Below are 21,830 nucleotides of genomic sequence, written 5' to 3'. Positions count from 1 at the left end.
AGCAATAAAAAGAATTACAAATTTTTTATAAATAAATTAGTACCATTTAGAAAATTAAACTCCTTGAATACATGAAATAAACAAGTTATTGGAAGATTAATAATAAACAATGGGTGTTAGACAATAAGTCAAACTCAAATCACTTTCAAAATTTTATTTAATAATAAATTTGTTACTTTCTAAGAGATTTTTAAACCATCTCAACTAACAATTATGACTTTGCCGGGGGAAGTTTAATTATATGGTTAATTATAATTTAACTTTAATAAATTAATTGTCTTTTACGCCTTTTACTAATGCTTCATTTAGATAGTAAAAAAAAATGGATTAAACTAATAAAAAAGTTCTTAAATTGTATTATTTTACTTAAAAATTATTATAATTTCAATATATATATATATATATATATATAAGAAGAGAAATTTTTTTACTTGTTATTAAAATTCAATTTTTTTGCAAAAAATACCTCAAAAGTAAAAAAAAAATTATATAAAAATTACATTTTTAAAATCGTTAAACAAAAGATTAGATTTAAGCAAAACTTTCTTATTATATTATATAAAAATTTATTAGATGAAAAACTTTATATTTTTGTTTACAATAGTGTGATTAGTAAAATGTTGAATTCTTAATGGTCACAGTCAAATCTTCACATATTGACATAAAAAAAAATGAAAATGATTAACCTCTCTTTCCCTAATCAAGATCAAACATTATATTCTTTTGCCAACAAAAAAAAAAAAAAAAACAAAAAGCTAGATCCATCCTTAATTTCTAGTCCTAAGATTCATGATATTAGTTCAATGAATAAAGTAAAACGAGAAGGAGAAAATTTACATAAAATTTTTTAGATAAAATTTATGAAAATTTTAAAAAATAATTTAATAAAAATTTTAATAAAAAATATAAATTGATATATTGAAAAAATTTAATGTAAAAATCAATAATATATAAACAAAATCAAAAATATTATTTATAATTCAAATTTGATCAATATACTTATTCAATTATAAAAATTCTATCAATATTTTTACTAAAAATATTTATTTAAAAATATATATCAAAATTTATTAATTTTTTTTTAAATTTACACATTTAATTTATATAATAAGACATTTTAATTTATTGATTTTGATTTTTTATTTTAATTCTTATTTACTCAGTTTTAGTTGAGAACTTCACAAACTTAAACTAAAAAATTTCGATTAAATTTTTCCCAAATCAATAATACCATATGTCCACCTTCTCCTTTCATATATTTTTTTTTAATAAAAAATTCAGTGTTAATAAATTAAAATAAAATATATCATACTCGAAAACTTAAAAATAATAATAATAAATTATATATTAGAGATAATTTTAATAAAATTTTATTAATTAAACTCGGATCAAAAATTTTTACGTAAAAAAAAAAATGATCTTCCCAATTGTGCCTGCCTCTGGTAGGTACGTCTCTACAGTTTTATCACTATCAAAATACCAAATCTCTCTAAGTCAAGTGATCACTCTCAAAAAGTCAAGATCTCAATATCTTTTACTCTCTCTCTCTATCTGGTTCCATTTCAACAAGCTTCTAGACCGTTTCCCTATTTTCCTTTTATCACCCATAAAACCCTATCAAAAGCTCACCAAAAGCTAACAAAAGAGAGAAACCTACTACTCAGCTTAAACCACGCTTTTTCACTGCAAAAATCCCATATTCGGATACCCTTTTAAGGGTTTTCTCACCCCTCAAATAGTAGTGAAGAACAGCCATGGCAGAGTCAGACAGTGAATCAGGAGGAGCTCAAAACAACGTTTCAAACGCAACAGGGAACAGCGACCTTTTGTCCCCGAAAGAACAAGACAGGCTTTTGCCTATAGCTAACGTGAGCAGGATCATGAAGAAAGCTTTGCCTGCTAACGCAAAGATATCGAAGGAAGCTAAAGAAACGGTGCAGGAATGTGTGTCTGAGTTCATCAGCTTCGTCACAGGAGAAGCGTCTGATAAGTGTCAAAAGGAGAAGAGGAAGACTATAAACGGTGATGATCTGTTGTGGGCCATGACGACGTTAGGGTTTGAAGACTACGTGGAGCCTTTGAAGGTTTATTTGCAGAGGTTTAGGGAGATGGAAGGAGAGAAGACTGCGATGGCACGTGATAAAGACGCGCCTCTTGCTGGTGGCGTCGCCGGTGGCAGTGGGATGTATGGGATGATGGTACATCAGCATCAAGGACACGTGTATGGTTCCAGTGGGTTTCATCAAATGGTAAGTGGGTTGGGTAAAGGTGGGCCGGGGAATAATTTGGGTGGGCCGAGGTAGTTTCTCTTCTGTCATCATCATGACACGTGTATGGTTGTTATGAATTTGATAAAAGATCTGGTTTTGATATGTTTGAGCCCACGTGAAATTGGGTTGGACCAGGTAAGTCCATCAGTTTTGTTTGGTATCTTGGGCTCGTTGGTAGAATTCTGGGCCATGGAACGGGACACGTGTACGGTAGTGATTGTGCTTTATATTTTGTAATTTGTACTTCCTTTTGAATATACAATGAAGTTTTAGAAAAAGATTTAAATGAAAATTTTTGGATGAAGTAAATAAAGATTTTTTATTAGAAATGATTAAATTAAAATTAAAATTTAAAGTTAAAATTAATAAATTGAAAGATTATGTTACATGGATTAAAGGTTTAAAATTTGAAAAAAAAATTATAAATTATAATATATTTTTTAGATAGATATTTTAAAAAAATATTGGTATAATTTTTTCATTGAATAAGTATTAATTAAATTTAAATTATAAATAATTTTTTTAATAATTTTTTTATATATTATTGATTTTTACATTAAATTTTATTAATTTATCAGCATGAATTTTTTATTAAAATTTTTGTTAAATCATTTAAAAAAATCACAAATTTCATTTAAAAAATTTCATGTAAATTTTATCTTGAATTCTTGAAATATGATCTTATCTTAGGACTAATACCTTTAGTTGATTATACATTTTTGAATGGGAATTCATGGCCATAAGCATATTATAAAAATGATGATCAATTTGAATTGTTCTTGTTTAAGGCATGTGCAAGTTTTACATATTGCATTAAAATAGTTCTAATTGAATAATTATGACAATTGTGATTGTAATTTATAAATATAGATGAAAATTATATGATCCTATTTATAAAATTATTTAGTTTGAATTGTAATTAATTGCTATATGAAAATTTCATTTTAGTAATCGAGATTAAATAATGTGATAATTGTTCCAATCACCATTAAATTTGAATTATTTATCGGTTGTGAGTTTCTTGAAATTTTTTAATCTTGAATTGGATCCCTTTTAAAAGAATCTTGAAATTAAAAAAAAATTACCTAATTATTCGAATCTTTGTTGTGAAATCTATAAATTATATGCCCCTTGATTGAATCATAAGCACTTAGTTCACTTTTGTTGATTCTATCCCATGGTAGTATACATGTAAAACTTGATGGAGCCTTTTTAAAATATAATCTAAACTTAGATGATTCATTAATTAAACCTTAATATATTAAAATTTAAATTTTAGATTTGTTGAATAACATTTTTTAAAACTACCGATATGAATCAATAAAATTGAATTTCAGATTTTACATACATTGCTTACAAATAACTGAAATCATGACAAACACTTTCAATTGTCATCAACAAGGCTGCATCAAAACAAGGGTAAGAGAAATGAAACACCTTGAAAGATCTACTGGCCATCTATCATGCCTACAAATGAAACATCCTCTTGATGTTAAGCCCTACAATGGATGTTGGCAATCTGGCGAACCCTAATCCTACCACAAGAATCGGCTTCTTTGTTAGTGGGTGAAACTGTTGCCCCCACCGGGTTCCCCATTTGTGTGTGCTAGAGTGCTTGTAAATTCATTGGTAAACCTCTACAGTAAAGCACATTATTCGGATATTTCAACCACTACATTGTGGGTCATGGGTGGGTTTATAATTAGGGACGTAAATGAAGAAAATGTTCGATGAATAATTCGTAAATATTTTTAATTTTTATTTATTTATATTCATTTAATAAATTTTATAAATAATCACAAGTAATATTTTAAAATTTATTGATTAAATAAATAAATTATATGTATAATAAAATTCATTCATATTTAATTAAGTATTTAACGAACAATTCAAAAATAAACTTAATTTTTGTTATTTATGTTAATTTATTAAAATTAACAAACAATTATGAATAATATTTAAAAGTTTTTTTAATTAAATAACAGATTATAAATATAACAAAATTTATTCAGATTTAATTCAATTACACTCTTAATTATAATTAACACGAGACAATAAGTTAAGGCTTAGTTCGGAAGCAACGTGTTTCTATTGTACAAGAATTTCATTTTAATAATGAATTGATTTGGGTTCAAGTCGTTTTGACATTCGAGCATGATGGATATTCTATTTCACTGCAATTTCAAATAAATTCTAAACTAAAATGAAAAAAAAAATTCGATAAACAATCAGAACAAAAAGAATACTAAAAGTCGTATAGCAACAAATTGTACGTCTTTGCTTTCTTTAAGCTTACTAGTTTTCAGGTTGTTTCAATGCAAAGTACAGCTAATATCAACTGAATGTTTGAACCCAATTCCTAATATTCTGTAACTAAAGGTTGAATTAGATAGATAATGAGATTGATTTCGATGAAATTAAAAATATTGATAGAGATAATATTAATTATTATAATAATAAAATTAAAATAAATAATGAAATATATATTTAGATTTAAAGCCAGTAATAAATTATAGTGAAAAAGAAAATAATTATTAAAAATTTTAAAATAAAATTATATATAATAAAAATTTTACATTGTCTAATATTTATAAATTTATTAAATAATTAAAAATATTAAATTATTTTTAAGTCAAATAATAATTTTATTAATAAATATTTAAAGTTTATTTATTATTTCATAATTTTAAACAAAAACTAAAATGAAAAAATAAAAAAAAATTGTAAGGACAAATTTGTCTTTATAACTTAACTTGAAAGGTATAAAAAGAAAAACATACTAAGAAGCAAAAAAACAAAAATACTCCCATGGGTCATCAGCACAAATGTACTCACATTTATAATAGATACTTTTTGTTTCCATCTCAACTTTAATTTTCAATTTACCCCTGCATTTTTATTTTTTATTTTAATTCTTGAAATACAATTTACGAATCTTGGTTTTTCTTTTCTTTTTTTTTTTTTTGGTTTTTTCATTAAAAAAATTTTAAATAATTAATCTTGAGGTATAGTGTAGGGACAAAATAAGTTAACATGTTTTTTAATTATTTATTAATTTTATAAATATTAAATAATTAAATATTTTTAATACATACGCATTTTAATTTAATGCTTTAATGATTATTTTTTTATCTCGGTATAATTTACCTCACTATTATCGTTGTTTTTATAACCAAATACATATCTTACCATTGATTTTAATTTCACCACTATAATAACCAATTTCATTGTTATAGTAACTGATTTTACATCTATTACTGTTTTCAATTTTATCAGAATCAATCTCACCGCCTATTCAAATATCATTTAAGCTAATTTCACTAGAGCCAATTTTACTAGAATTAATTTCATTACCAATCTAAACACTAATTTGGTTATCAAGGCCGCCTTGGTTATTTAGATTTTCTATTTTTAGATCACATTTTTTAAATTTTTAGTTTCACATTGAATTCAATTTATGATCAATTATTGTTTTATAATAATAAAATTATTGGATGGATTTTTTTTAATTTTTTAAGTAAAGTTAAATGTTAGATTCTTTTTAGAAAACAATTTTGCTTAAGAAAATAATATTTTATTTTAGATTAAATGCTCAAAATTTGATTTTACTTGCCATTTTGAATAGTAATAAAAATGGTTCATAAAATGCAAATTATAAGCAGATTATTTTTTCATAAAAAGATCTCAGTTTGAGAATAGAGGAAGGATTATAGGTATTAAGAGTTAAATTTTAAAAAATTATTAAATGTCACCTGTTAAAAATGATTTTATGAATCAAGTATTTTAGATTTTAGGTAATTTGGTTTTGAGCTCATGTATAATTATAGTTTAGTATCTGTGTCAACAACATTTTGGTTGTTATTGATGATTTGAAGAGTGAAAAACAATATTATTTCTAAGGTTGTAAAATACATATATATATGTAAATAGGTTTAAAGCCCACGAGATATATCTGAAAATAAAGCCCAACCTTATAAGTCAATTAAACATAATATACATTTTAACAGGCCTCTTTCAAATTGAAGATGGTTTGAAATGAAACATCTGAAGTTTGAAAACTAAATAACAAAAACATGAACTTAAAAGAGACTTTGTAAAAAGATTTGTCACTTGTGATTTAGAAGAAATATGTGGTAACATGATGGTGCCTTTGCGTATCTCATGTTTAATAAAATGATAATCTATTTCAATATGTTTCGTTCGTTCATGACAAATATCATTTTGAGCAATTTGAATTGCACTTTTACTATTACAAAAAAGTGAAATAAGAGTAGGCGTATCAACACTTAAATCCATAAGTAACCGATACAACCACATAATTTTTGCTGTAATGTCTAATAAAGGTCCATACTCTGCTCTAGCACTTGAACACACCACAACTGTTTACTTTTTTTCCTTTTTAAGATATCAAACAATCACCTAGAAAAGCACAATAACTAATTGTAGAACGTCGATCATTAACATTACCAGCTTAATTAGAATAAAAAAAAAAATACAAAGTTCAAGTTTAGAAGTTGATGAAAATAGCAAACATTTATGCAGTGTTCCTTGCAAAAATCTCAATAACTTAAGAACTGCAGCAAAGTGAATTGTCCAAGGTGCTGTCATAAATTGGCTTACTATTTGAACTGCATAACTAATATCAGGTCTTATAACTGTCAAATATATAAGACTACCAACCAATTGTCTATTCAAAGTAGCATCATTGAGAAGTTTTCCATTAGTAGCTTTTATTTGACATTAATTTCAAAAGAAGTGCCAACAATTTTATTATCAAATAAGCCAGCTTTAGAAATAAGATCAAAAGTATTTTTCATTTGAGACAAGACATATCCATGAGAGAAATAATCAACTTCAATTCCCAGCAAATATCATAATGGACTAAGATCATTCATCTCAAAGTTTTGCTAAGACGATTTTTTATATTCTGAATACCAATGTTATGATCTTCAATTATCATCATATCATCAACATAAAGAAGCAAAAATACAATACCTTTTTTAGATCGACGAATAAACAATGATGAATCATAATGACTCTACACAAATCTAGAGTCAGGCATAATAGTGCTGAATTTTTAAACCAAGCACACACTGCTTATTTAAGACCATATAAAGCTCGTCGAAGCTTACACACTTGATTAGTTTGGCAAGACAATTTACGAAGATGTTTCATATAAACTTTTTCACAAAGATCTCCATTTAAGAAAGCATTTTTTATATCCAATAGAAATAAAGTCGATCATTGAATAAAAGCAATAGCTATAAGAGTTCAAATAGAAGTAATTCGAGCTACAAAAGCAAAGGTTTCTTCATAGTCAATACCATACTTCTGTGTAAATCTTTTTGCAATCAATTTGGCTTTATATCTCTCGATAGATCCATTTGATTTAGTTTTTAACTTATATACCCACTTACAATTTTCTACAGATTTTTCAAGAGATAAATTAACAAGATCCCAAGTATAAGTTTTCTCTAAGGCATCTAATTCTTCTTTCATAGGTATTTGCCAAAGAAGATTAGAACTTACTTTATGGTAAGATTTAGGTTCATAAACAAAAAGAATGATAAATAAAAAATAATGAAAATCATGATAATATTTTTAAAAAATTTGCTCACATGTTGAATGTCTAGGTTCTGGGACAGATGGCTCTATCGAATTAGATAATGGTAACGCATGGTTGCTTATGGTAGAGTCAGACGACTCTATCGAATTAGACAATAACAGTGCATGATTGCTTATGGTAGAGTTAGTAATGGGACAAGCTTTATTTGAATGAATTTACTAAAGAGTTGGAGAACATTGGGAATGGTAGAGTCAGTAATGGGACAAGCTTCATTTGGATGAATTTACTGAAGAGTTGGAGAACATTGAGACACATGAAAAGATTGATTAGACTCATTTAATCAACAAAATGATAAAAAAAGACTACAGACTCATGAGGATCATTGGTAGATTTTTGAAAACAAGGCAATGAATACATCAAAATATTTTTTCAAAAAGTAACTTGCTGAGAAACACGAAGTTTTTGTGCAATAGGATCATAGTAATGATATCTTTTTTTATCCAATATCATATCTTAAAAACACATAAATGACAGTTTTTTTAAATAATTTATCACACTAAACTTTAAAAGGCGAAACAAAACATGTAGAACTAAAAATATGAAGCTTAGAATAAATAGGAGTATTATTATACAAGCGTTTAAAAAGAGAAATTCCACCAATGACAGAAGAAGTAATATGATTAATAACATAAATTTAAATAAGTGTAGCTTCCCCCCAAAATTTCTTAGGAACCAATGAAGATAATAACAAGGCTCTAGTGGTTTTCATGATATGATGATGTTTTCTTTCAACAACACCATTTTGCTATAATGTATTAGTATAAGATGATTCAAGAAGAGTACCTTAAAAAGTAAGAAACTTTTTTAAATTACTTGATTGATATTCTCTAGTAAAATCAGCATGAAAACATTTAATTGTTTTAAAAAATTATGTTTTGATCATGGCAGAAAAATCATGATAAATTTTAAGTAAATCCAAACAATACTGAAACAAATAAATCCAAGTGTACCTCGAATAATCATTAATAAAAATAACATAATAACAAGAAACTCTCATAGTAGGTAAAAGAGATGGGCTCTACACATCAAAATGAACAAGATAAAAAAATTGATTCATTTATTGAAAGGTAAAGCAAACTATTTTGGTAGTTTGCAATTGATACACTTATTGGACGTTTCTGACTTAACATAACCTAACTTGCCACTAGATACCATATATTGAAGTCTAGAACAAGAAACATGTCCTAACCTATGATGTTAGAGGGAAAAAGATGAAAGCTTTTGAACACCAGAAACTAATAAGGATTTTCACACAAAAAGATGATCAAATTGACCAAATGGACGATGTGACACATATAAGTTTTTCAAAATAAATAATCTTCCAATTTTAAGACCTATCCTAATTACTTTTCTCATCAAGCAATCTTGCACCATATAGCCACGAGAGCGAAAAATGACATCAAGACTTTGATCACATAATTGACCAACAGATAGCAAATTTATGAAAAGTGATAGAACCAAAAGAACATTATCAAAAGAAACATTTTTAAAACATGAGATAGAGCCAGTATGAGTAGCAGACATATTTGAACCATTATCAGTATGAATAAAAGGTGAACAAGTAATAGGACTTGAATAGTCAAAGATAGAATTATCAAAAGTCATATGATTAAAAGCTTCAGAATCAATGATCCAATCCTTAGAATTCATACATAGAGTAGTTGACAATGCATATGTAGAAGAATCATTACCCATGGAGTTGTTACTTATACTAGAAATAACTTATCGAATAATCTCTTGAGCTTGATTTGCAGTGGAGTAAGAGTTAACATTAAAAGTTTCTGTACACGACATCACTGCAGCAACTCGTAATAATAGTAACATTCAATCTTAAAAGAATCCCTTCGTTTAGATGAGCCAAATGAATTAGAGATAAAATTTTTCAAACATGTAGCTGTTATTAAGATAGTATCATCCCCTTTTTTGGATTGATTGAGGATGCCTCTCTTAGTTTCTTCAACCATCAATTCTGACAAAACAACATCAACAAAAGGAAAAAGGACACAATATAGAATAAAAGCATGAATGGACTCAAAATCATCTTGAAATGCCATTATAAATTGTGCAAGATGAATTTTTTTTATATCAATAATATAATTCTGCATCAACAATCCATTAAGTTCCATAAGAACTAATTGATCCCAAATAATCGACATTTTATAATGAAAATCAGAAATTGATTATCTTTTTTTCTATTTCAAAGTAGCAAGATCCAATCAAGTTTATATCTTTGAGCAAAATCAGTTTAAACATAAACGTTTTTCAAGAAAATCTCAAACCTCCTTAGTAGTGTTAAATTTTCTAAGTTGTATACTAATTGAAGGAGTAACAGTATTAGCAATCCAAGTAATAATTTTGTTATTATTAATCTCCTATTGTTCATATTCAGATACAAAATTTTCATTCGTCAAGAGCTTTCGAAGATTTTTTATCATTTGTAACATTTTTCTAATGTCTTTTTCTTTTTAAAAAATTTTACATCAAATAAGACCAATAAGTGTAGTTTGTTCCATCTAATTTCACTATAATCAGTTATAATGATTCTGAGAGCCATGAAAAAAAAACAATTCAAAACCAAAACACTAATAAACCTGTAACAAGCCAATAAATTGATCAATTCGTAATAAGTGAAACAGACAACCCAATTACACAGATGAACAATCTAAAATCAATAAAGTATTTAGTCAACCCATAGCCAATGAATAAAAGTAAGAAAAGACAAAGGTAATTTCAATTTCACCAAACCTAAGCTGTAGTCAATGGCACAAAAATCAATTCCACTTAATTTCTTAAAAGGACAAAAAAAATGCAACAACCACTCATTAAAGGAAAAAAAGAAAGGTCAAACAATAGCAAATCAAAGTGACCTGAAACAAAAAGAAATAGCAATCACCGAAAGCTCTGATACCATGATGACTTGAAAAGTGAAAAACAATATTATTTCTAGAGTTATAAAATACATATATATACAAATGTATAAATGAATTTATAGCCCACGAGATATATCCGAAAATAAAGCTCAACCTTATAAATAAACTAAATGTAATATACAATTTAACAGCTACATTATTAACATTCACATAGAACTTTAAGATAGCTAGTTATTTATCAACTATCTATGCTATCGTTTATGAGATATAAAAAGAAAAATTAAACCATTATGTAACATTTTAAATTCTTAAAACTCTTTTTAATCCTTTTTCTCTCTCTTATTCTTCCTTTTATTTTTTTTTTCTTGTCTCTTTTTTTTTTTTAAATTTGAATGACTTACGAATCATATATCATTTCTTTATTATTTTTTCTCTCTCTTATTTTTCTATTTATTTTCATATTTTTTTATTTTACTTCACAATTTAGATATATCCATAATCAAGTTAATTTTTTTCTTTTACTTAATGCAAAAAAAAAAAAAAAAGTTGCTATAATGATATGACCAATATATCATATCTTGTTTGCCTTTTTGGATCTAAATAATCCCAAGTGATAAGTTGGTTATTAATGCTTTAGTTACTAAATTATATTGTGGTTCGTCAATTTTTTAGAATTCTAAACTTAAAATCCCAACAAATCACATACTAAACATAACAATTATATCAAATGATCAATAAAAATTTTATTTAATCTTATAGAATTTAAAACTGCTCATTTTTTTTGTTCAATAAAAATGAAAGAATATATCGTTTTTTATTTTGTTACATAATAAAATATAAAAACAAGTAAAGTCTTATTCTTATTATTCTTCGGCCATAAATATCCAAATTTTAATTCTTAATATCATATAGTTCGAAGTTTATAGCAACACGTTTTAAAGTATTATCTCTAATTTTTTTTACTTTTTTCATGTAACAAATATAACACGTTTTTTTAATTCAACCTCCCGTTATGTCGCTCTCGTCATATCAAAAATTTCTTTAACGTGATGAACTTGTAATTTGAAATTTTGCTGTAAAAATTTAAAGATTAAGTTATGTCATAATGATTATATTCTAGAATTTTGTAACTTTACCAGGCTGCTAAGTTTACTTCTAATTGCAAATAAAAAAAAATGTGGGATGAGGCTTGATTGTCGTTTACTGCAGGTAACCTACTTCAATAATAGCAATGTTTTATTGTCAACAATGACCTTTTTTTTTTATTCTTATCCAATTTTTTTGGATAACCATTTTCACGTTAGGAATTTTATTTTTAAATTTTGAATTTTTTTTTATTTTTGTTGTTAAACTTAATAATTATTTTTTTTATTATGTTATTTGAAAAAAAAATTAAATCTACTTTTGAAACGAAAATCATCTATCAATTATTGAATCAAATATTTCATTGGGATGTATCTATTAGAATTAAGATAAAATTGGGAGATGAAAGATTTGGAAAACAAAATTAGATTCAATGGAGATTGTAAAATGAAAAAAAAAACTGAATTTTAATTATTAAAAAAAAATGTGTTTTACTAAGAAGCATCTTAATATTTTAAAGATTAATTAAAATATCATTTATTGTATTTTTATAATAAATACAATAGTTGATGAATAGGGTGATAGTTCTATTACATTAAAAATAATTTAATATGGTATTTTTTTTAAAAAAGAAAAATTTAGGTAAATTTTTTTAGATGAAATTTATAAAATTTTACCTTAAAATTGATTAAATAAAAAATGAAAATTCAATAAAAAATTAAAAAAAATTAAAAACAACATCCAATCACAAAAATTTCATAGATGTTTATTGAAAGATGAAAACTTTGTTATAATTTTCAACACAAATATTTTATTTAAATAAAACATAAAAACATATTCAAATTCTTTGAAATTTTATATAATTTATCTATGTAACAAAACTTTTTATGCGGTTATTTTTAATAAAAATTGCAAAATTTTCATATAAGAAAATAAATAAAAATTGAAAAAATAAATCAATTTATGCAAAAAAAAAAAAAAAAAAAACTACTAATGCAATCAATTCATTGAATCAGACAGTAAATTAGGTAGTTGGCAAAACAAAGGGGTAACTTTCAATATTTTGGTGAACTTCAAGGGCAAAACTACAAAACTTTCCATAAAACTTTTTTTAAAAATATAAAATATAAAATATAAAAGGGAAAAAAAAAAAAGGAAAAATTATAAGAAAAATCAGCTTTCACAATTAATTGTTTTTTTGGTTTTTGCTCTTTTCTCTCTGCAAAGCCAGAGAATTTATGAGAAGAAGAAGAAGAAACAAAGATGGCGTGCAAGTGTGGAGGCTGCTACTACACTTTGAACGCAAAAGTGAGTTTCGATCGTGACTCAATGAAAAACCGAAACTTCCTTCTTCGAAACGTTTCGGTGATCCGCATGTTCACAAACGGCTTCTTCCGTAGTAAATGGCGATCCGTTGCTGGTAACCGTCGCATTATTAGGTCGGTGAATTACATTTTCATGTTATCTCTCTCCTTTCTGTTTGTTTACCGAGAAATTGATACGAAATGAAAATTTTGATGTCCGTGTTCTTATAATTAATTTTGATAATCGAAGGGCTGAATTTGAAGCATTAATTTTATGAGAAAATTTTGGATTTTTCGTATCTTTGAGCTGTACATTGCAGTTAATGTTTGGTTGACAAGAAAATAAAAGAAAAAGGAAAATTTTTGAATTTATAAAAATCAAAATAAGTTTCTTTTTAGAGCTGAAATATCAAATTAAAATAAAATTTATTTATGTATTTAATAAATAGAAGAAGAAAACATTTGTAATGCCTTATTATCAAATTTTGAATTGATAAAGTCACGCTTTTGATTGTTAGAGACGTAACCTATCAGTGATTAGTATAGGAAATTCCGTTTAGTATTGGAATTTGTGACACTTTAACGAGAGAATGAATGAGAAATTATCTTAGTAAAGTGAATTAAGGCTGTGTTTGGTACATAAGATTATAATCGGATAGGATAAGATGATATTATGATTAGCATTAGATTAAATAATATTGTACTATATTGTGTTTGATGTATGTAAGGATTAAGATAGGATAATTTATTTATTAGTCAAAAATATCCTTCTTCAAAGTTTATAGAATTTAAATTATTAATGTAATTTTTAAGGGCATAATAAGACATGTAAGTTCAATGGATTAAAATAATCCCCTCCACTTTGGGAGGATTAAATCATGATATGCTAAGCGGTTGATTAATCTTTCTTACAATCCTATCTCTTTCTTTAGATACAAACCAAACATAGTATAGGATGATTATCATCCTATCCTATCAACCATCCTATGCATCAAACATGACCTAAACATTTGTTTTTGCTCTTGGCATAATAAGTGTTTCTCAGTATAACTTCTTGTTCATGTTTTAGTTTTCCTGGAAAAGGGTTTTCTCTGTTCGGACAAGTTCCTGCTTAAGTTGGTTGGATTGTGATGCTGGAATATCACTTAGCCAATCTACGGAGTTTAAAAATTTTATGGTATTTTTTTCTTTCTTCTTTAGATGATTTGTATCTTGCCCTGATGTTTTAGTATTGATTTCCTGCAGCATGGATGCTCGAGAGAAATCGAGATCCACGATACTGGAATCATCAAAAGATAAGAGGGTGCCTATTTTTGTAATGATGCCTGTGGATGCATTCTCTTTTGATGCCTCTGGAAGGCCAAGGATTAGAAAGTAAGCTTTTGATGTTACATTTGCTTGATTATCACTATATGTTATGGTTTAGCATTTCTAAAAGAGAGGCTGACTCAATGCCTTCATCATACTATCGAAAATAAGGAGAATACAATCACCTTTATCCTAATTAACATGATCATGTTATAGGATCTGATTTCTTCTCTTTAAATCTTAGATACTATGTTTTGTTTTGCTTTTGAAAATAAAACGGTTTTCATTTTGCGCTTTATTGTTTCAGAATCAAGGCCTTAACTGTATCTCTAAAAGCACTCAAGTTGGCAGGTGTTCACGGAATTGGAGTTGAGGTCTGGTGGGGAATAGTGGAGCGTTCTTCTCCTTTTGACTACAGTTGGTCTCTGTATGAAGAGCTTTTTAAATTGATATCTGATTCAGGGCTAAAGTTGCATGTTGCCTTGTCTTTTCACTCAAATATTCACTCATCTAATGGAAAAGGGGGTGTGAGTCTTCCACTGTGGATTTTAGAGGTTTGGCCATTTACTTGTTATGCTGCCATATAGTTGCAAACTGAGTTATAATTTGCATGGTTGATTTATGGTCCTTTTAACTGTTTGTACTGAAGGTTTTGTTTTGGTGTAACTTATAAGACTGGTAGGAATCTTCCAATTCAATCCACCAACAGTAAAGTCATAAATTAGGATGGAAAAATGTCATTTATTTTACCTGCACCACCAATCCCTTGTGGTAGATAATCTACTATTGTAATCCTGTAGGTAAGACTACATTAAGTCTTCCAATTAGTATGAAGCTACTCCAGTGAAAAGGTTACCAAATGAGAAATATATAAAGACGACCTTATTTGTATTATGATTATTGTGACTGCTAATGTACCGCTAACTAATACTTTCTTTTGCTCTCAGATTGGTGATGTAAATAAAGACATATACTATCGAGACCAACATGGCTTCTCCAACAATGATTATCTTACACTAGGGGTGGACCAAGTTCCTCTGTTATCTGGGCGGACTGCCCTCCAATGTTATGAAGACTTCATGGTTAGTTTTGTTGATAAATTCGAATCCTATATTGGAAGTGTAATAGAAGAAATAAGCATTGGTCTTGGTCCCTCTGGAGAACTTAGGTACTATATGGTTCTTATGTCATTCTTTTCCCTCTTTTTGTTCAAACTGTGAAGTTATTGTTGAAACATAATTATGAAGCCATTGCATGATTTTCTTAGTGCAGGTACCCTGCTCATCCTTTTGGTGATGGTAGATGGAAGTTCCCTGGCATTGGTGAATTCCAGTGTTATGATAAGTACATGTAGGTTTAAACCTTTTTCATTCTATGATGCAATCTCAGTTGTTTCAGTATTCTCAAGATAGTTTTGCTTACAGGATGAAGGACTTAAAGATGGCAGCATGCCGAGAAAGAAAGCCTCAATGGGGGGACAGAGGACCACAGAATGCTGGCTGTTACAACAGTCTTCCATCAGGGGTACCCTTTTTTGAAGAGGGACAGGAAAGCTTTCTATCTGATTATGGCCGTTTCTTCCTGGTATGTATGCTTTATCTGTTACTATTTTCATACTAGATATATGTCTGACAAAGTTCTATATAAATTATGGCAGATTAATAATATTCTACAACATTCATGCACTATCTCTATCTTTGCTGTCACAATACATTAACTGACAAAGATTCAAACCATCCCTTTGAATTTGATGCATTGCCAAGATATTTGCAATACAGAAGTGTGGTACAGAGTTTAGTGTTCCTCGACAGTCATAGTGATAGGTTATTTTCATTACTACAACAGTTTTATTTTGTAAGAAGGTATTCATATACTAAAATGGTGATATATGGGGTAAATCTCCTTCTGTTTGGAGTCATTATTTCCTTATCAGTAGCTATCAAATCATTTCAGAAATTATCAAATTATATATTGGTTTAGACCAAGGTTACTCATAGTCATAGGTATATATTAATTAGGAAAAGTGTAATTTGCTTATAACATCATATTTTCAGAAACCTAGTGTGCAATACCCTGCCTCATATTAAACATGATTATGGAAACTTAGAGTTATTAAGAACCTAAAAAACCAGACTTTGGAATGATCTTTTGCAGGAATGGTACAGTGGTAGGCTAATTTGTCATGCAGATGCCATTCTTGCAAAGGCAGCAAAGATACTGAACAAATACCAAGAAAATGAGCAAACTTCTGTTATGTTAGTGGCTAAAATTGGTGGAATTTATTGGTGGTACCAGACTGTATCACACCCTGCTGAACTTACTGCTGGTTACTACAACACTGCTCTCAGGGATGGTTATGATCCAGTCGTCTCAGTATTTTCTCGCCATGGAGCTGCTTTGCATATTCCGTGAGAATTTCATCCCTAGTTAGTTCATTTTTTTTTTCTCTATCTTCTTTACATAGATACATTTTTTTGTTTGGTTGGGTTTCTTTTCTAAAATCCTTAGCATAATGCATTATTCATTTAATGACTGAAAATAGTTTGGTGCAATATTTGCTGTAAACTGATACTTGCCTGAAAATAGAGTGGACTTATCCACATGCAGGACTGTGAATCTCCTGAATGAGACTTTATTTTGTAGAAAGTTTGAAACCAATTTGATTCTTTCTTTTTGTAGATTGATAAAATCTTAAGGATAAAATTTACAAGATGAAGTATAAGATGCTTAGGGAATATCAAGCATCAATGTCATTTGAAGTTTGGCTTTGTTCATTGTTGAAGTTCTATGCTACTTCATTGTCTCTCCCCTCCGTTTATCTAAGTTCGTGCCTGTCTGATAGTTGTAGATATTTACTATTTAGTCGTATTTCTACCAGCTTTTTCATTTTCTTTAACTTTCCCTGCAGCTGCTTAGATATGATGGACAGTGAAACCCCACCAACATATCTTTGCAGTCCTGAAGGATTACTGAAACAGGCATGAATCATCTCGTTATTGATAAAATTTTCTTTTCTTCTTTGATTTTGAAATTTGTGATTTTAGTTGCTGCAATTTTAGCTGTTTAAATCTACAAACAGTACTATTCCTCTATCTGAATTCATTGCTATAATTGATTAAAGAATTTTTGTATATGATATTACAACTGGATGTCTCGAACCTATCTGGTATTTAGCGAAATATGTTTACATGTCTAGCCTCTCAGATATTCCCCCTTGAAAAGAGAAAAAAGAAAAAAAAAAGAAGCATTGTTCAATCTCCATAATTTTGTAATAAGAGGGCCTAATTCTGTGTACTTTTAGGGCTTGATTGGCTTCACCCGCCGGTGCCTAAAAGATAAAAAGACAAAGGGAACTGAACTAATATGTTATATTTATCATAATCAATGTAACCTTTAAAGCCTAAATCCTTTCTCGACATCTGGTATAATTATGAAAATATCTCGAAAGTTTCTCCCTGGATACAATATTTCAAGAAACAATTCTGCTTTACCTTCTTTCTGTACTTCCCCTGAGAACTTGGTTGTAATCTGTGACAACTATAGAGGAAACATTTTGTTGCCTGTTATAAGGAAGTTTAAACGAGGTTGTTATGTGGTTTATAACTGCTAAAGAGTGTGAATATCTGATGCAACTTGTCTCATTCATGTGCTTCTCTTGTGCCAAAGACTAATTTCTTTGACCTTTTGAGTTTCACTGCAGATACAGTCTGTTTCAAAGAAAAGGATAATTAAGTTGATCGGAAGAAATACTACAGAACGACATGACAAGGTATCATTCTATCTTATTCTTAGCACAGTCTTGTTTTTCTGGTAAGGATAAGTATGGCATTTGTGATTAAACTTAACAATTTTAAACACGACTCGATAACATGATACGAAAGTGACAGTTTATAATTTTAACGAAAACTGTATATGGGTTTAACTATTTTTGCCAGTATTTTCTGACTAACATAACTCATAATTGAACTCTTTCTTAAAAATTCTTGCAGAGTGGACTAAGGAGAATTCATTCAAACTGTTATAATCGGCAGACAGAAGTTGTAAGATCATTTACTTATTTCAGAATGAATGATGGTATATTTAGGGTTGAAAATTGGAATAACTTTGTGCCTTTTGTCAGATTGATGAGCAGAGATTTGTAATATACCATTTTCTAAGCTGATTAACATCTTCCTGCCCTTTATTTTTTCCTGTCGGGGGACAGGGGGAATTACAAAAGCTTTTGTAGCCTTGTTGTAAATCTAGTTATACATCCTTCCATCGTCGTTCAGTCCGGCTTTTTTTCTTTTTTATAGGTATTTGAGGCAGGGGTAAGAAAAAATCAAAAAAATCAGAAACCAATTCGAAATTATTGTGTTTAGTTTAATTTAGATCGATTTTTTTTATTTGATTTAGTTTACATTTAAATATTAAATGTATAAATTAAATTCGGATTGGATTTAAAATAAAAAAAAAAGTGAAAATTAAAAAAAATCGAATTGAATTAAATTATATATTTTTATTAATTTTTATGTATTTTTACATTTTGATAAAATAAAAAATTATTTTATAGTTAAAATTATTTAAATATATTAAAAATTTATATTAAATTAAAAACCAATGAATTAAATGGAATTGAATTAATAAAATTTGATTCGATTCAGATCATATAAAAAATAATTTTTAATTTGAATTAGATTTTAAAAATTTATATTATTATATATTATTTTAAAAAATTAAATTAAATCAAATATGATTTGATTTGAATTATTATCACATCTGATGAAAATGATACGAGATATGTAAAATATATTTTATTATATTTTTATCTATTTCTTAACTTACTTTCTCTTTTTTGTAAACAAAATATTTCGTTGTTATTTTGAGCATCGGAATATATTTCGAAATCTTAATTTAGATACCATTAAACTTCTATTTTTTTGACAGATCTAACAAGCTGACCAGCTAAACATCAATTTCAATCCTGCTCTAATCAAACCCAAAAATTTCCTTAACATTATGTATCCTAAAACTAAAATGAGATCAACTCATTTGTTTTCTCAGAGAAAAGAAAATTTTATCTGAAATTTACCCTCCATAATATTTAGATTTGAATTCATCCATGGAATCCAAGTCCATTCTATTTGCATTGCCATCTCAATAGACTAATAATCCAAGAGAGAAATATATTCATTTTCTGTTATTCATTTAGTAATATTCTGTCAGATGGTTTTAATAAAGGCACAAGAGTCAAAAAATTTTCCTAAATAAAAATTTAATAATTATTTAAATTTTTTACATTTTATTACAATTTATTAAATTTTGAATTTTTTTATTACAAATCAATTAAAATTTTAAACATTTATACATCTATTTTTACTTAGTTAAATCTCTATTTAACATAAACAATTAATTATTTTTTGTAATAGAAAATAAATATTTAAAATTTTAATTAATTATTAAAAAAAAAAAAAAACTTGGATGGTTACACTTGGGGATCCTTTTTTTTTTTTTAATTTTTATCTTTGGCCTTTAATAAATAAATGAAATTAGTAATATTATAAAACGGATGTGCTCCCTGCGCAAAAATATTGACAGAATCTTCCTAAATTTATCTCATTTTCCCTTGCAGGAAGAAACCAAGACCTTACAAGTCCTCCTGTCTTCCTCTCTGAACCTAGTTTCTGTTGTTCTGTAAAACAACCAAACAATCTTGAAAGCAGGATGCTTATATTCAATCATCTTTCTTCACCACCAACTCCTCTAACCTTATCTCAAAAAACCCATTTTTCCCCTTCAATTTTATCTCTCAAAAACCACCCCTTTTTTTTCACCATACCAAACTTTCCCAGCAAAGAAAATAACCCAACAAGAAGAAAACGTTTCACAGTCCAAGCCAAAGGTGGTGATGACTCAGCTGATGGCCCAGACAGGCTGATTTCAGCATTATGTTATTTTTATCCCTTCTTTGATGGCATACAATATGGCAAGTATGTTATAACACAGTTCACTCCAATTCAGGTGCTGATACAACCACTTTTCCCAGCCATTAAACTGTTCAAAAGCTTCCCTTTAAATGGGTTTTTAGTGTTTTTAACATTGTACTTTGCGGTTGTTAGGAACCCAAATTTTAGTAGGTATTTGAGGTTTAACACTATGCAGGCTATTGTGCTTGATGTTTTGTTGATATTTCCTGATCTGTTGGAGAGGAGTTTCAATCCAAGAGAAGGGTTGGGTTTGGATTTGGTGATGAGCTTGGATAGCACTGTGTTTTTGTTCCTTTTGGTTTGTTTGATCTATGGTTCCTCTTCTTGCTTGTTTGGGCAGTTGCCAAGATTGCCAATTGTTGCTGAAGCTGCTGATAGGCAAGTTCTTTGATGGCCTTATTTGGTTTTTTTTTTTTTTTTTTTTTTGTAACCAATTGTTGTGTTTGAAATAAAGGATTAATGAAATTCAGTCCCTTGGTTTTCTACCCTCTTATCTGGTACTAATGTTTGATAAGATTATTTATTTATTGATAGATAATGTTTGATAAGATTAATAGACGGACAAATTTGCTACAACACCAAAATAGATGACTTGCATTGTTGGAGGCGTTTAGTGGTAATAAGGGTATAATATTTTTTTTTTTTTATTATTGGTAGAAGTTTTAGCAAACAATTATAAGTATTTTTCACGTTTATGTTGATCTTATATATCAAGTTAGTTTAATATATTCAATGTCACGTCAATTTGGTCATGTCTAACTATCCCTTAATGATTTCTCGTTACTTATTTATAAATATAAAGATTAAGATACTATTATGATAAGTTCATTTTATTCGTAATTCTCTTTATTAATTTTTTTTTGGATCTTACCTATTTTGATTTGCATGTTGGAATACAATCGTAAAGAACATTTTTTGACTTTGCCTTAAATCGTCCTTTTCTTTTACTGTTCCAAAAAACCCTTAAGATCAAAGTTTGACACAAACATGCATAATGGTTTATTTCTTGTTTTCGTTGGCTTAGGGTGTATTTGGATTCCATCGCATTCCCCTTTATGCTTCCCAAATACATTAAATGATGCATTTGGCTAGCAGTCAGAGTAGCACTCTAGCATGATTTAGTGTAACATTAAAATTGCATACATTTTTCAATATTGTTTTACCCGATTTTATCATCATCGATACGGTTGCATTTGTGCAACAGTTAGAAAAGATGAGTTTTTAAATTTAAGAGAGATCAAAATTTATAGAGGTAGATCATAAAAAATATGAATACAAGTAATAAAAAATTATGATGGTCAAAAAAATAAATGAAAATGTTGTTGTTGATAAAAATAAATGATGTAAAAAATTCAAAAAATTGATCTAACATAATTTTTTTCCCCTTTCATACAATTGATCTA

At 27.8% G+C, this 21,830-nt stretch overlaps 1 protein-coding gene and 2 pseudogenes across 9 annotated transcripts; all 3 read left to right on the top strand.

The window, feature by feature from the left end:
* Positions 1-1,480: 1,480 nt before the first annotated feature.
* LOC111287777 (nuclear transcription factor Y subunit B-3 pseudogene) lies at positions 1,481-2,562 on the top strand (annotated as a pseudogene).
* A 9,565-nt stretch (positions 2,563-12,127) lies between these two features.
* LOC111287051 (inactive beta-amylase 4, chloroplastic-like) lies at positions 12,128-20,210 on the top strand. Of its 9 annotated transcripts, none has more exons than XM_022877224.2 (11): positions 12,128-13,288; positions 14,399-14,527; positions 14,769-15,015; positions 15,409-15,629; positions 15,734-15,811; positions 15,886-16,045; positions 16,616-16,869; positions 17,370-17,439; positions 18,162-18,230; positions 18,451-18,501; positions 18,757-18,837. In XM_022877224.2, exons 1-11 carry the CDS (start codon positions 13,113-13,115, stop codon positions 18,820-18,822), a joined length of 1,521 nt encoding a protein of 506 aa, XP_022732959.2. In that variant the 5' UTR covers positions 12,128-13,112; the 3' UTR covers positions 18,823-18,837. The 9 variants fall into 9 exon arrangements, 6 of the variants coding, with proteins under 6 accessions (XP_022732959.2, XP_022732962.2, XP_022732958.2 ...); XM_022877223.2 differs by lacking the exon at positions 18,757-18,837 and adding an exon at positions 20,073-20,208 and having other exon boundaries at positions 12,129-13,288; XM_022877226.2 differs by lacking the exon at positions 18,757-18,837 and adding an exon at positions 18,582-18,731 and having other exon boundaries at positions 12,129-13,288.
* LOC149519094 (protein TIC 20-v, chloroplastic pseudogene) lies at positions 20,165-20,918 on the top strand (annotated as a pseudogene).
* The last annotated feature ends 912 nt before the right edge of the window (positions 20,919-21,830 follow it).

Source organism: Durio zibethinus, chromosome 4, assembly GCF_047325235.1.
Source record: "Durio zibethinus cultivar Kanyao isolate XHJ-2024 chromosome 4, ASM4732523v1, whole genome shotgun sequence".
In the NCBI taxonomy this organism is placed as follows: domain Eukaryota; kingdom Viridiplantae; phylum Streptophyta; class Magnoliopsida; order Malvales; family Malvaceae; genus Durio; species Durio zibethinus.
Note: the sequence above shows the minus strand (reverse complement) of the source record. Positions and strands in the feature narration are given on the sequence as shown.

Coding starts and splice junctions, on each gene's coding strand:
- LOC111287051 (XM_022877221.2), top strand. CDS start 13,113: ATGGCGTGCAAGTGTGGAGGCTGCTACTACACTTTGAACGCAAAAGTG. Junction 16,870..17,369: donor GGAGCTGCTTTGCATATTCC/GTGAGAATTTCA, acceptor CTTTCCCTGCAG/CTGCTTAGATATGATGGACA. Junction 17,440..18,161: donor CTGAAGGATTACTGAAACAG/GCATGAATCATC, acceptor GTTTCACTGCAG/ATACAGTCTGTTTCAAAGAA.